The sequence below is a fragment of the Hordeum vulgare genome, chromosome 7H (assembly GCF_904849725.1).
Source record: "Hordeum vulgare subsp. vulgare chromosome 7H, MorexV3_pseudomolecules_assembly, whole genome shotgun sequence".
Taxonomy (NCBI): domain Eukaryota; kingdom Viridiplantae; phylum Streptophyta; class Magnoliopsida; order Poales; family Poaceae; genus Hordeum; species Hordeum vulgare.
Window position 1 is genome coordinate 44,497,118 of NC_058524.1, and position 15,474 is coordinate 44,512,591.

The window sequence follows — 15,474 nt, forward strand, 5'->3', positions numbered from 1 at the left end:
GAACTAGTCTAACTTTACAATAATAGTTACCAAGCGGCAAGCGAGCTAGAGATATATAGCGAATCAGCCTAACAATTCCATACAAAACGTGGAATCTATCAGGGTCCATGCTTCAATTTATGAGTAGGGCAGCTCATAATTATCAGGTCGACAACACCTCTTATTTTGCGATGTCTAGATCAGATCACTCTATATCTCCTTCTTTACTTACAGTTACAAATCAACCGTCCTGTAGATGGCCCCAAAAATAAATAAATTCATACAAAGCTTGTTGCCGCTATAGTTAAACAGGTGAATGAGATATTGATTATACATCATATAGGGCCTCAATGATGGGAATAAATTCATACATACAAAGCCTTTTGCTGCTATAATTAAACAGGTGAATGACATATTATACTACCTCATAGGGCCTCAACGAAGGGCCTTCTAGGACAGAACCACGAATAACCTAACCAGCCACTGTTTTTGCTGCCGCCCTCCATGTGCTCTTGTGGGTGGGGAATTCGTTCGATGGCGTTTGACCCCAAATCAAATACAATAACCCATTGATCATGCTTCCCTGTATCGTGCTCCACAAAGTAGACACAATTTCTCCTAATGGCAGGGAATTCCTTTGCAGAGAGCGCGAGGCTGTCACCCCGGCCCAAGAAGAGCGAGTAGTCACCGAGATCTGTCACCTTCTCCCCCCCGAAGTCGAGGCGCTCGGCCGCCCAATCCGGGTGGTGAACTTCTACAAGGATCACGGAGCCGGGCCGTCCTTGTCCACGATACACCATGACGAGCAGCAGCTGGTTGTTGCATGCCACCACGTGTGGCACCGGATCCCCGGGTAAGCGTCTTGGGTACCGCGTTCGCAGAGGGGTGAAGAGGGGGATAAGCCGCAGGCGCTTGAGAGGGTGCTGCTGGAGATCGAAGATGCTGAGTTTCATGCACATCCTGGTGGAGATGTACAACCTGCCTTGGTGGAAGGCTGCGCCTTCGATCCGGCCTATAGGGTAGTCGAGCCGTATCGTCCAGGTCGCGTCTCCAGGGCGCCAAAAGAGCGTGTGCCCGATCTGCGAGCCCGGGTTTTTCTGGCTCGCGATTGCCATCCAGCCCGCCGGCGACGGCGAGGCGAGGGGGTCGCCGGTGAGGAACAATTGGACGATGCTTGGCAAAGGTGGCAGAGGAATCTCAGCTTGGGAGAGGGGCTCCCAGAGGATTAGCCTGGTGGGGGATCGCAGGTCGTCCGTTAGGGCGAGCCAGCCACGGGGCGTGCCGCAGCAGTAGGGGAGGCCGGCCGGGGCTAGGGCCCGGGAGTGCATCCTTTTACCACCGCGGGGCAGCCAGAAGGAGAAGGAGTGGTCGCAGTCAGGGTTAACGGCGTTGCGGTGCCGCTGGTCGTGGGCGGCGACGATCCACGGACGACAGGCTGCGAGCGGGGCGGTGGACGCGCGCCAGTGGGAGCATACCTGGTGGATGTGGATTTGGTCCACGTCGGCCTGCAAACGGTCCGATATTTCCTCGATAAGCTCCGCCGGCAGGAAGCTCCAGCCGCCGCCACGTCCTCTGCCTCCTCCTGCCATCACAACAACCTAACGAGCGAGTCGGGGTTTTCCCTGAGTTCCTCCAAAGCGTCGCGCCAGTTTATTGTAAAGGTGCCTTGTTTATTATTCGGATTCGGAAACCCTTCCTGTCCGTAGTCTGATATTATTAGGAACCTATCCCCAGACCAATCGTGATCCGTCGATGATCCCTCCCACCTCGTCGCTAGGAGGAATTCCAACGGGACCTCGTCTGCTTCCACACCCGTCCTCATCTTGTCACCCCCTCTGTTTCCTCGTCGACGACCCTAGCCAGCAGCCATGGCGAACAATAGCAACACCATCGCCGTCTATGCCCGTGCGCTGCTCCCGGAGGAGGAGGCCTACCTCCATGCTAAAAGGGCGATGCACCTCGCGCACGAGCGCACCCGTGATGCACCCGGCTCCGTCCAAAAAAGGGCAACAACCTCATCGTTTATGCCCGCGCGCTGTTTTTGGAGGAGGAGGCCTACCTCCATGCTAAGAGGGTCATGCGCCTCGCGCACGACCGCGCCCGTGATGCGCCACCGCCGCTACCAGCACTACCCGCGCCGGTGCAGCCCGACCTCACCGCTGCCGATGAGGACGCCAAGGGTTTCTTTTTCAATTATAATGTGATGGGGACGCGTGGACTCTCGTCGGCCTTCGTGACCGGTTTTTAAATGTTTAATTAATACTTGCTTATCATTTTTGGAAATTATTTATTTATTTTTTGACGCGTCGGCAAAAAATGGGTTGGGTCAGTGTTAGACGCACGCGTCGACCCAAACGCCGAAGCGGACGTTGGTGTCCGTCGGACCGACCCAAACGGACGGAAAGCTTTGTATATAGTAAGCCTAGGAAAAAAAGGAAAAGAAAAGGGAAAACAAACATCATAGAGACAAGCGATCGAAAATATTAAGCTGCTCATAGTGGGAGTATCATAGGTAATATCATGCATGTCAACTAGGCAATTTTGATGATGTGACATAGAATTAAATGAAAAAAAGAGGGTTGAGTATCATATCATGATACCGTATCATATTAAATGATGTGCTACTATGTGTCTTGCATGGCAATAAATGAACTATCCTATGATACCAACATATGATACTATGCATTACGGATGTGGTATCATAGACTAGTATCATATGCATGATACTAGTATATGATACTACCCATTACAACCAGCCTTATACTAGCTGTGGTGATCGGGGGGACAGCGTGGGCCCCGCGGCTTTGAGGCTGTCGGGGGCGGTGTGTCACGAGGCGCGTGCGCCTCTCGGCATCGCCCTCCTGTTGGAATTATGCCCTAGAGGCAACAATAAATATAGTTATTATTATAATTCCTGTATCAAGATAATCGTTTATTATCCATGCTATAATTGTATTGAATGAAGACTCATTTACATGTGTGGATACATAGACAAAACACTGTCCCTAGCAAGCCTCTAGTTGGCTAGCCAGTTGATCAAAGATAGTCAGTGTCTTCTGATTATGAACAAGGTGTTGTTGCTTGATAACTGGATCACGTCATTAGGAGAATCACGTGATGGACTAGACCCAAACTAATAGACGTAGCATGTTGATCGTGTCATTTTGTTGCTACTGTTTTCTGCGTGTCAAGTATTTGTTCCTATGACCATGAGATCATATAACTCACTAACACCGGAGGAATACTTTGTGTGTATCAAACGTCGCAACGTAACTGGGTGACTATAAAGATGCTCTACAGGCATCTCCGAAGGTGTTCGCTGAGTTAGTATGGATCAAGACTGGGATTTGTCACTCCGTGTGACGGAGAGGTATCTCGGGGCCCACTCGGTAATACAACATCACACATAAGCCTTGCAAGCAATGTGACATAGTGTAAGTTGCGGGATCTTGTATTACGGAACGAGTAAAAAGACTTGCCGGTAAACGAGATTGAAATAGGTATGCGGATACTGACGATCGAATCTCGGGCAAGTAACATACCGAAGGACAAAGGGAATGACATACGGGATTATATGAATCCTTGGCACTGAGGTTCAAACGATAAGATCTTCGTAGAATATGTAGGATCCAATATGGGCATCCAGGTCCCGCTATTGGATATTGACCGAGGAGTCTCTCGGGTCATGTCTACATAGTTCTCGAACCCGCAGGGTCTGCACACTTAAGGTTCGACGTTGTTATTGCGTATTTGAGTTATATGGTTGGTTACCGAATGTTGTTCGGAGTCCCGGATGAGATCACGGACGTCACGAGGGTTTTCGAAATGGTCCGGAAACGAAGATTGATATATAAGATGACCTCATTTGATTACCGGAAGGTTTTCGGAGTTACCGGGAATGTACCGGGAATGACGAATGGGTTCCGGGAGTTCACCGGGGGGGGCACCCACCCCGGGGAAGCCCATAGGTGTTGGGGGTGCCGCACCAGCCCTTAGTGGGCTGGTGGGACAGCCCAAAAGAGGCCTATGCACATTGGGAAGAAAATCAAAGAGGAAAAGGAAAAAAAAGGAGGAGGTGGGAAAGGGAAGGAGGACTCCACCTTCCAAACCAAGTAGGACTCGGTTTGGGAGGGGAATCCTTCCCCCCCTTGGCTCGGCCGACCCCTTGGGGGTTCTTGGACCCCAAGGCAAGGCTCCCCCTCCCTCTCCTATATATAGTGGGGTTTTAGGGCTCATTTGACACAACTTTGCCACGGCAGCCCGACCACATATCTCCACGGTTTACCTCTAGATCGCATTTCTGCGGAGCTCGTGCGGAGCCCTGCTGAGACGAGATCATCACCAACCTCCGGAGCGCCGTCACGCTGCCAGAGAACTCTTCTACCTCTCCGTCTCTCTTGCTGGATCAAGAAGGCCGAGATCATCGTCGAGCTGTACGTGTGCTGAACGCGGAGGTGTCGTCCGTTCGGCACTAGATCGTGGGACTGATCGCGGGATAGTTCGCGGGGCGGATCGAGGGACGTGAGGACGTTCCACTACATCAACCGCGTTCACTAACGCTTCTGCTGTACGGTCTACAAGGGTACGTAGATCACTCATCCCCTCTCGTAGATGGACATCACCATGATAGGTCTTCGTGCGCGTAGGAAAATTTTTGTTTCCCATGTGACGTTCCTCAACAGTGGCATCATGAGCTAGGTTCATGCGTGGATGTCTTCTCGAGTAGAACACAAAAGTTTTTGTGGGCGGTGATGTGCGTTTTGCTGCCCTCCTTAGTCTTTTCTTGATTCTGCGGTATTGTTGGATTGAAGCGGCTTGGACCGACATTACTCGTACGCTTACGAGAGACTGGTTTCATCGCTACGAGTAACCCCGTTGCTCAAAGATGACTGGCAAGTGTCAGTTTCTCCAACTTTAGTTGAATCGGATTTGACCAAGGAGGTCCTTGGATGAGGTTAAATAGCAACTCATATATCTCCGTTGTGGTGTTTGCGTAAGTAAGATGCGATCCTACTAGATGCCCATGGTCACCACGTAAAACATGCAACAACAAAATTAGAGGACGTCTAACTTGTTTTTGCAGGGTATGCTTGTGATGTGATATGGCCAACGATGTGATGTGATATATTGGATGTATGAGATGATCATGTTGTAATAGATAATATCGACTTGCACGTCCATGGTACGGCAACCGGCAGGAGCCATAGGGTTGTCTTTATACTAACGTTTGTGCTTGCAGATGCGTTTACTATTTTGCTAGGATGTAGCTTTAGTAGTAATAGCATGAGTAGCACGACAACCCCGATGGCGACACGTTGATGGAGATCATGGTGTGGCGCCGGTGACAAGAAGATCGTGCCGGTGCTTTGGTGATGGAGATCAAGAAGCACGTGATGATGGCCATATCATGTCACTTATGAATTGCATGTGATGTTAATCCTTTTATGCACCTTATTTTGCTTAGAACGACGGTAGCATTATGAGGTGATCTCTCACTAAAATTTCAAGACGAAATTGTGTTCTCCCCGACTGTGCACCGTTTCTACAGTTCATCGTTTCGAGACACCACGTGATGATCGGGTGAGATAGACTCAACGTTCACATACAACGGGTGCAAAACAGTTGCACACGCGGAACACTCGGGTTAAGCTTGACGAGCCTAGCATGTGCAGACATGGCCTCGGAACACATGAGACCGAAAGATCGATCATGAATCATATAGATGATATGATTAGCATAGGGATGCTTACCACTGAAACTATGCTCAACTCACGTGATGATCGGACTTGAGCTAGTGTAAGTGGATCATGAACCACTCAAATGACTAGAGAGATGTACTTTTTGAGTGGGAGTTTAGCGAATAATTTGATTAAGTTAAACTCTAATTATCTTGAACATAGTCTAAGTCCACTTTGAATATATTTGTGTTGTAGATCATGGCTCACGCGACAGTCATCCTGAATTTTAATACGTTCCTAGAGAAAGCTAAGTTGAAAGATGATGGAAGCAACTTTGTATACTGGGCTCGTAATCTTAAGCTAATCTTACAAGCTGGGAAGAAGGATTATGTCCTTAATGCTGCGCTAGGAGATGAACCACCCGCTACGGCCGATCAGGATGTTAAGAACGCTTGGTTAGCACGTAAGGAGGACTACTCAATAGTTCAATGTGCAGTCTTGTATGGCTTAGAACCGGGAATTCAACGTCGCTTTGAGCGTCATGGAGCATTTGAGATGTTCCAGGAGTTAAAGTTTATCTTTCAAAAGAACGCCCGGATCAAGAGGTATGAGACCTTCGATAAATTCTATGCTTGCAAGATGGAGGAGAACTCGTCCGTCAGTGAACATGTGCTCAAAATGTCTGGGTACTCAAACCGTCTAGCTGAGCTGGGGATTGAACTCCCGCAACAAGCTATCACTGACAGAATCCTTCAATCACTGCCGCCAAGCTATAAAGGCTTTGTGTTGAACTACAACATGCAAGGGATGAACAAGTCTCCCGGGAGTTGTTTGCGATGCTGAAAGTCGCAGAGTCTGAACTCCGTAAAGAGCATCAAGTGTTGATGCTGAATAAGACCACTAGTTTCAAGAGAAACGGCAAAGGCAAGAAGGGTAATTCGAAGAAGAGCGGCAAGCCTGTTGCCAATCCGACGAAGAAACCCAAAGCTGGACCTAAGCCTGAAACAGAGTGTTACTATTGCAAGGGTATGGGTCACTGGAAGCGCAATTGCCCCAAGTATCTGGCTGATAAGAAGGCGGTCAAAGAAAAATCAGGTATATTTGATATACATGTTATTGATGTGTACTTAACCGGCTCTCGTAGTAGTGCCTCGGTATTTGATACCGGTTCTGTTGCTCATATCTGCAACTCGAAACAGGAACTGCGGAATAGACGAAGGCTGGCGAAAGATGAAGTGACGATGCGCGTAGGAAATGGTTCCAAGGTTGATGCAATCGCCGTCGGCACAGTTTCACTTGAATTACCATCGGGATTAGTTATGAACTTGAATCATTGTTATTTAGTGCCTGCGTTGAACATGAACATTATATCTGGATCTTGTTTATTGCGAGACGGTTACTCTTTTAAGTCAGAGAATAATGGTTGTTCTATTTTTATGAGTAACATCTTTTATGGTCATGCACCCAATGTGAGAGGATTGTTCATATTGAATCTTGATAGCGATACACACATAAATAACATTGAGACCAAAAGAGTTAGAGTTAACAATGATAGCGCCATATTTTTGTGGCACTGCCGCTTAGGTCATATTGGTGTAAAGCGCATGAAGAAACTCCATGTCGATGGACTTTTGGAGTCACTTGACTTTGATTCACTTGACACGTGCGAACCATGCCTCATGGGCAAGATGACTAAAACTCCGTTCTCCGGAACAATGGAGCGTGCAAGTGACTTGTTGGAAATCATACATACCGATGTGTGTGGTCCGATGAGCGTAGAGGCACGCGGCGGATATCGTTATTTTCTCACCTTCACTGACGATTTGAGTAGATATGGTTATGTCTACTTAATGAAGCACAAGTCTGAAACATTTGAAAAGTTCAAGCAATTTCAGAGTGAAGTTGAAAATCATCGTAACAAGAAGATCAAATTCCTACGGTCTGATCGTGGGGGTGAATATCTGAGTTTTGAGTTTGGTGCTCACTTAAGACAATGTGAAATTGTTTCACAGTTGACACCGCCTGGAACACCACAGCGTAATGGTGTGTCCGAACGTCGTAATCGTACTTTATTAGAGATGGTGCGATCTATGATGTCTCTTACCGATTTGTCGTTATCGTTTTGGGCTTATGCATTAGAAACAGCTGCATTCACTTTAAATAGGGCACCATCAAAATCCGTTGAGACGACACCATACGAACTGTGGTATGGCAAAAGGCCAAAGTTTTCGTTTCTTAAAGTTTGGGGATGTGATGCTTATGTCAAAAAGCTTCAGCCTGAAAAGCTGGAACCCAAAGCGGAAAAGTGCGTCTTCATAGGTTACCCCAAAGAGACAGTTGGGTACACCTTCTATCTCAAATCCGAGGGCAAAGTGTTTGTTGCTAAAAACGGAGCTTTTCTCGAGAAGGAGTTTCTCTCGAGAGAATTGAGTGGGAGGAAGATAGAACTTGACGAGGTTGTCGAACCTCTCATCCCTCTGGATGGTGGCGCAGGGCAAGGGGAAACCTATGTCGTTGCGACGCCGGTTGAGGAGGAAGTTAATGATAATGATCATGAAACTCCGGTTCAAGTTTCTGTCGAACCACGCAGATCGACGAGACCACGTGCTGCTCCAGAGTGGTACGGTAATCCCATCTTATCAATCATGTTGTTGGACAACAATGAACCTGCAAATTATGAAGAAGCAATGGTGGGCCCAGATTCCAACAAATGGCTAGAAGCCATGAAGTCCGAGATAGGATCCATGTATGAGAACAAAGTGTGGACTTTGGAAGTACTGCCTGAGGGCCGCAAGGCTATTCAGAACAAATGGATCTTTAAGAGGAAGACGGACGCTGACGGCAATGTGACCGTTTATAAATCTCGACTTGTGGCAAAGGGTTTTTCACAAGTTCAAGGAGTTGACTACGATGAGACATTCTCACCCGTAGCGATGCTTAAGTCCGTCAGAATCATGTTAGCAATAGCTGCATTTTTCGATTATGAAATCTGGCAGATGGATGTCAAAACGGCGTTCCTTAACGGTTTCCTTAAGGAAGAGTTGTATATGATGCAACCCGAAGGTTTTGTCGATCCTAAGGATGCTAACAAGGTGTGCAAGCTCCAGCGATCCATTTATGGACTGGTGCAAGCATCTCGGAGTTGGAACAAACGCTTTGATGAGGTGATCAAAGCTTTTGGGTTTATACAAGTGGTTGGAGAATCTTGTATTTACAAGAAAGTGAGTGGGAGCTCTGTGGCGTTTCTAATATTATATGTGGATGACATATTGTTGATTGGAAACAACGTAGAGTTTTTGGAGAGCATAAAGGATTACTTGAATAAAAGTTTCTCTATGAAGGACCTAGGAGAAGCTGCTTACATTCTAGGCATTAAGATCTATAGGGATAGATCAAAACGTCTGATAGGACTTTCACAAAGCACATACCTTGATAAAGTTTTGAAAAGGTTCAAAATGGAACAGTCCAAGAAGGGGTTCTTGCCAGTTTTACAAGGTACGAGATTGAGTAAGACTCAGTGCCCAGCAACTGATGAGGATAGAGAGCATATGCACTCCGTCCCCTATGCTTCAGCCATAGGTTCTATCATGTATGCAATGTTGTGTACTAGACCGGACGTTAGCCTGGCCATAAGTATGGCAGGTAGGTTCCAGAGTAATCCAGGAGTGGATCACTGGACAGCGGTCAAGAATATCCTGAAGTACCTGAAAAGTACTAAGGAGATGTTTCTCGTGTATGGAGGTGACGAAGAGCTCACCGTAAAAGGTTACGTCGATGCAAGCTTTGACACAGATCCGGACGACTCTAAGTCGCAAACCGGATACGTATTTATTCTTAATGGGGGTGCGGTAAGCTGGTGCAGTTCCAAGCAAAGCGTCGTAGCAGATTCTACATGTGAAGCGGAGTACATGGCTGCCTCGGAGGCGGCAAAGGAGGGTGTCTGGATGAAGCAGTTCATGACGGATCTTGGAGTGGTGCCAAGCGCACTGAATTCAATAACCTTGTTCTGTGACAACACGGGTGCCATTGCCTTAGCAAAGGAACCACAGTTTCACAAGAAGTCCAGACACATCAAACGACGCTTCAACCTCATCCGCGACTACGTCGAAGGGGAGGACGTAAACATATGCAAAGTGCACACGGATCTGAATGTAGCAGACCCGCTGACTAAACCTCTTCCACGGGCAAAGCATGATCAACACCAGGACTGTATGGGTGTTAGATTTATTACAATGTAATTCGCATGATGATGTGAGGGCTAGATTATTGACTCTAGTGCAAGTGGGAGACTGTTGGAATTATGCCCTAGAGGCAATAATAAATATAGTTATTATTATAATTCATGTATCAAGATAATCGTTTATTATCCATGCTATAATTGTATTGAATGAAGACTCATTTACATGTGTGGATACATAGACAAAACACTGTCCCTAGCAAGCCTCTAGTTGGCTAGCCAGTTGATCAAACATAGTCAGCGTCTTCTGATTATGAACAAGGTGTTGTTGCTTGATAACTGGATCACGTCATTAGGAGAATCACGTGATGGACTAGACCCAAACTAATAGACGTAGCCTGTTGATCGTGTCATTTTGTTGCTACTGTTTTCTGCGTGTCAAGTATTTGTTCCTATGACCATGAGATCATATAACTCACTAACACCGGAGGAATACTTTGTGTGTATCAAACATCGCAACGTAACTGGGTGACTATAAAGATGCTCTACAGGTATCTCCGAAGGTGTTCGTTGAGTTAGTATGGATCAAGACTGGGATTTGTCACTCCGTGTGACGGAGAGGTATCTCGGGGCCCACTCGGTAATACAACATCACACATAAGCCTTGCAATCAATGTGACTTAGTGTAAGTTGTGGGATCTTGTATTACGGAATGAGTAAAGAGACTTGCCGGTAAACGAGATTGAAATAGGCATGCGGATACTGACGATCGAATCTCGGGCAAGTAACATACCGAAGGACAAAGGGAATGACAAAGGGGTTATATGAATCCTTGGCACTGAGGTTCAAACGATAAGATCTTCGTAGAATATGTAGGATCCAATATGGGCATCCAGGTCCCGCTATTGGATATTGACCGAGGAGTCTCTCGGGTCATGTCTACATAGTTCTCGAACCCGCAGGGTCTGCACACTTAAGGTTCGACGTTGTTATTGCGTATTTGAGTTATATGGTTGGTTACCGAATGTTGTTCGGAGTCCCGGATGAGATCACGGACGTCACGAGGGTTTCCGGAATGGTCCAGAAACGAAGATTGATATATAGGATGACCTCATTTGATTACCGGAAGGTTTTCGGAGTTACCGGGAATGTACCGGGAATGACGAATGGGTTCCGGGAGTTCACCGGGGGGGCCCACCAACCCCCGGGGAAGCCCATAGGTGTTGGGGGTGCCGCACCAGCCCTTAGTGGGCTGGTGGGACAGCCCAAAAGAGGCCTATGCGCATTGGGAAGAAAATCAAAGAGGAAAAGGAAAAAAAAGGAGGAGGTGGGAATGGGAAGGAGGACTCCACCTTCCAAACCAAGTAGGACTCGGTTTGGGAGGGGAATCCTTCCCCCCCCCCTTGGCTCGGCCGACCCCTTGGGGGTTCTTGGACCCCAAGGCAAGGCTCCCCCCTCCCTCTCCTATATATACTGGGGTTTTAGGGCTCATTTGACACAACTTTGCCACGGCAGCCCGACCACATATCTCCACGGTTTTACCTCTAGATCGCGTTTCTGCGGAGCTCGGGCGGAGCCCTGCTGAGACGAGGTCATCACCAACCTCCGGAGCGCCGTCACGCTGCCGGAGAACTCTTCTACCTCTCCGTCTCTCTTGCTGGATCAAGAAGGCCGAGATCATCGTCGAGCTGTACGTGTGCTGAACGCGGAGGTGCCGTCCGTTCGGCACTAGATCGTGGGACTGATCGCGGGACGGTTCGCGGGGCGGATCGAGGGACGTGAGGACGTTCCACTACATCAACCGCGTTCACTAACGCTTCTGCTGTACGGTCTACAAGGGTACGTAGATCACTCATCCCCTCTCGTAGATGGACATCACCATGATAGGTCTTCGTGCGCGTAGGAAATTTTTTGTTTCCCATGCGACGTTCCCCAACACCTCCTTCTTTCCGTGTGCGTGTCAGTGTCTGATTCACTCCCCTACTCACTACCGAGAGACCACCACCAAATTAATCAGCCCCATCCCCCCCCCGTCCTCCCCCTCCCCCTTCCCCTCCCCACATTTCTACTGACGCTGTCGCTGCTGCCGCTCCCCCCTTTCCCTCCCCGCCCCGCTAGGGTTTCCCCCCGCACCACCTCTGCCGCCCGTGGTCATGTCGTCGCCACCCTCACCCTCGCAGGGAACCTCCACAGGATCGCACGACGTTGGTGTCTCTCATCACTGTTCTCTTGGGAGTTGCTCATAGATATATCCCTAACTCATCTACTATCCAATAGCAGAAGAGGAGGAATAAATAGTAAGTCCAGGGCTAGGTCTAGGTTTATGTTTGCTCATGTGACATCTGGTGTTCTGTTATGATGGAACTTCACTCATCTGTTTGCGAGTGGCATCGGGTGGTTGCCTCGTTCTTCTTTCGGTCGACATCCATAGCTGACATCTCACAACGACTCTGCCAAAACAGGCTAATCTTCATTGTTCCCTTTTTGTCGTTGTCATGGGTAAGAAACGACATGGGGATCCACGTTCTGGCCCTAGTCCTAAGTATTCTGTGGTGATATGGGTGTGCTTTATATGTCTTTGATCACCACAACATCCTCTAGCATCGGAGTTGAAATCAAGTGAACAGATGTTTCTGATGTGCTTGTTGTTGGAAATATGCCCTAGAGGCAATAATAAAATGGTTATTATCATATTTCCTTGTTCATGATAATCGTCTATTGTTCATGCTATAATTGTGTTAACAGGAAACAGTAATACATGTGTGAATAAATAGATCACAATGTGTCCCTAGCAAGCCTCTAGTTGGCTAGCTCGTTAGTCAATAGATGATCATGGTTTCCTGGTCATGGGCATTAGATGTCATTGATAACGGGATCACATCATTGGGAGAATGATGTGATGAACAAGACCCAATCCTAAGCGTAACACTAGATCGTATTCTTTGTATGCTAAAGCTTTTCTAATGTGAAGTGTCTTTTCCTTCGACCGTGAGATTGTGCAACTCCCGGATACTGTAGGAGTGCTTTGGGTGTATCAAACGTCATAACATAACTGGGTGACTATAAAGGTGCACTACGGGTACCTCTAAAAGTGTCTGTTGGGTTGGTACGAATCGAGATCGGGATTTGTCACTCAGTATGACGGAGAGGTATCTCTGGTCCCACTCGGTAGAACATCATCATGAGCTCAATGTGACTAAAGGAGTTAGTCACACGATGACGTGCTATGAAACGAGTAAAGAGACTTACCAGTAACGAGATTGAACAAGGTATAGGTATACCGACGATCGAATCTCGGGCAAGTTCTATACCGACAGACAAAGGGAATTCTATACGGGATTGATTGAATCCTTGACATCGTGGTTCATCCGATGAGATCATCGTGGAGCAAGTGGGAGCCACCATGGGTATCCGGACCCCGCTGATGGTTATTGGCCAGAGAGGTGTCTCGGTCATGTCTACCTATCTCCCGAACCCGTAGGGTCTACACACTTAAGGTTCAATGACGCTAGGGTTATAGGTAATTGTTATACGAGGTTATCTAAAGTTGTTCGGAGTCCCGGATGAGATCCCGGACGTCACGAGGAGCTCCGGAATGGTCCGGAGGTAAAGATTGTGTTGGAATTATGTCCTAGAGGCAATAATAAATATAGTTATTATTATAATTCCTGTATCAAGATAATCGTTTATTATCCATGCTATAATTGTATTGAATGAAGACTTATATACATGTGTGGATACATAGACAAAACACTGTCCCTAGCAAGCCTCTAGTTGGCTAGCCAGTTGATCAAAGATAGTCAGGGTCTTCTGATTATGTACAAGGTGTTGTTTCTTGATAACTGGATCACATCATTAGAAGAATCACGTGATGGACTAGACCCAAACTAATAGACGTAGCATGTTGATCATGTCATTTTGTTGCTACTGTTTTCTGCGTGTCAAGTATTTGTTCCTATGACAATGAGATCATATAACTCACTGACACCGGAGGAATGCTTTTTGTGTATCAAACGTCGCAACGTAACTGGGTGACTATAAAGATGCTCTACAGGTATCTCCGAAGGTGTTCGTTGAGTTAGTATGGATCGAGACTGCGATTTGTCACTCCGTGTGACGGAGAGGTATCTCGGGGCCCACTCGGTAATACAACATCACACACAAGACTTGCAAGCAATGTGACTTAGTGTAAGTTGCGGGATCTTGTATTACGGAACGAGTAAAGAGACTTGCCGGTAAGCGATATTGAAATAGGTATGCGGATACTGACGATCGAATCTCGGGCAAGTAACATACCGAAGGACAAAGGGAATGACATACGGGATTATATGAATCCTTGGCACTGAGGTTCAAACGATAAGATCTTCGTAGAATATGTGGGATCCAATATGGGCATCCAGGTCCCGCTATTGGGTATTGACCGAGGAGTCACTCGGGTCATGTCTACATAGTTCTCGAACCCGCAGGGTCTGCACACTTAAGGTTCGACGTTGGTTTATGTGTATTTGAGTTATATGGTTGGTTACCGAATGTTGTTCGGAGTCCCGGATGAGATCACGGACGTCACGAGGGTTCCGGAATGGTCCGAAAACGAAGATTGATATATAGGATGACCTCATTTGATTACCGGAAGGTTTTCGGAGTTACCGGGAATGTACCGGGAATGACGAATGGGTTCCAGGTGTTCACCGGGGGGGGGCAGCCCACCCCGGGGAAGCCCATAGGCCTTGGGGGTGGCGCACCATCCCTTGGTGGGCTGGTGGGACAGCCCAAGAGGGCCCTATGCGCCAAGGATAGAAAATCAAAGAGAAAGAAAAAAAAGGAGGTGGGAAAGGAGAGAAGGACTCCACTTTCCAATCCTAGTTGGACTAGGATTGGAGGAGGACTCCTCCCTTGGTGGCGCAGCCCTTGGGGCTCCTTGAGCCTCAAGGCAAGCCTCCCCTCCCTCCTCCTATATATATGGAGCAATTAGGGCTGATTTGAGACAAGTTTTTCAAGGCGGCCCGACCACATATCTCCACGGTTTTACCTCTAGATCGCGTTTCTGCGGAGCTCGGGCGGAGCCCTGCCGAGATAAGATCATCACCAACCTCCGGAGCGCCGTCACACTGCCGGAGAACTCATCTACCTCTCCGTCTCTCTTGCTGGATCAAGAAGGCCGAGATCATCGTCGAGCTGTACGTGTGCTGAACGCGGATGTGCCGTCCGTTCGGCACTAGATCGTGGGACGGATCGCGGGACGGTTCGTGGGGCGGATCGAGGGACGTGAGGACGTTCCACTACATCAACCGCGTTCACTAACGCTTCTGTTGTGCGATCTACAAGGGTACGTAGATCGGAAATCCCCTCTCGTAGATGAACATCACCATGATAGGTCTTCGTGCGCGTAGGAAAATTTTTGTTTCCCATGCGACGTTCCCCAACAGATTGATATATAGGACGGATGGTTTCGGACAACGAAAGTGTTTCGGGCGTCACCGGTAACGTACCGGGACTACCGGGACCACCGGAAGTGGCCCCGGGGGTCCACCGGAAGGGGGCAACGACCCCGGGAGGCTAGATGGGCCAAGTGAGGGAGGGAACCAGCCCCTAGGTGGGCTGGTGCGCCCCACACTCAGCCCATGGCGCAAGAAGAGGGGA

At 48.0% G+C, this 15,474-nt stretch overlaps 1 protein-coding gene across 1 annotated transcript; it reads right to left on the reverse strand.

Moving 5' to 3' along the window:
- Window positions 1–404: 404 nt before the first annotated feature.
- LOC123408213 lies at window positions 405–1,568 on the reverse strand. The gene has a single exon (XM_045101377.1). It carries the CDS (start codon window positions 1,566–1,568, stop codon window positions 405–407), a length of 1,164 nt encoding a protein of 387 aa, XP_044957312.1.
- Between the last annotated feature and the right edge of the window lie 13,906 nt (window positions 1,569–15,474).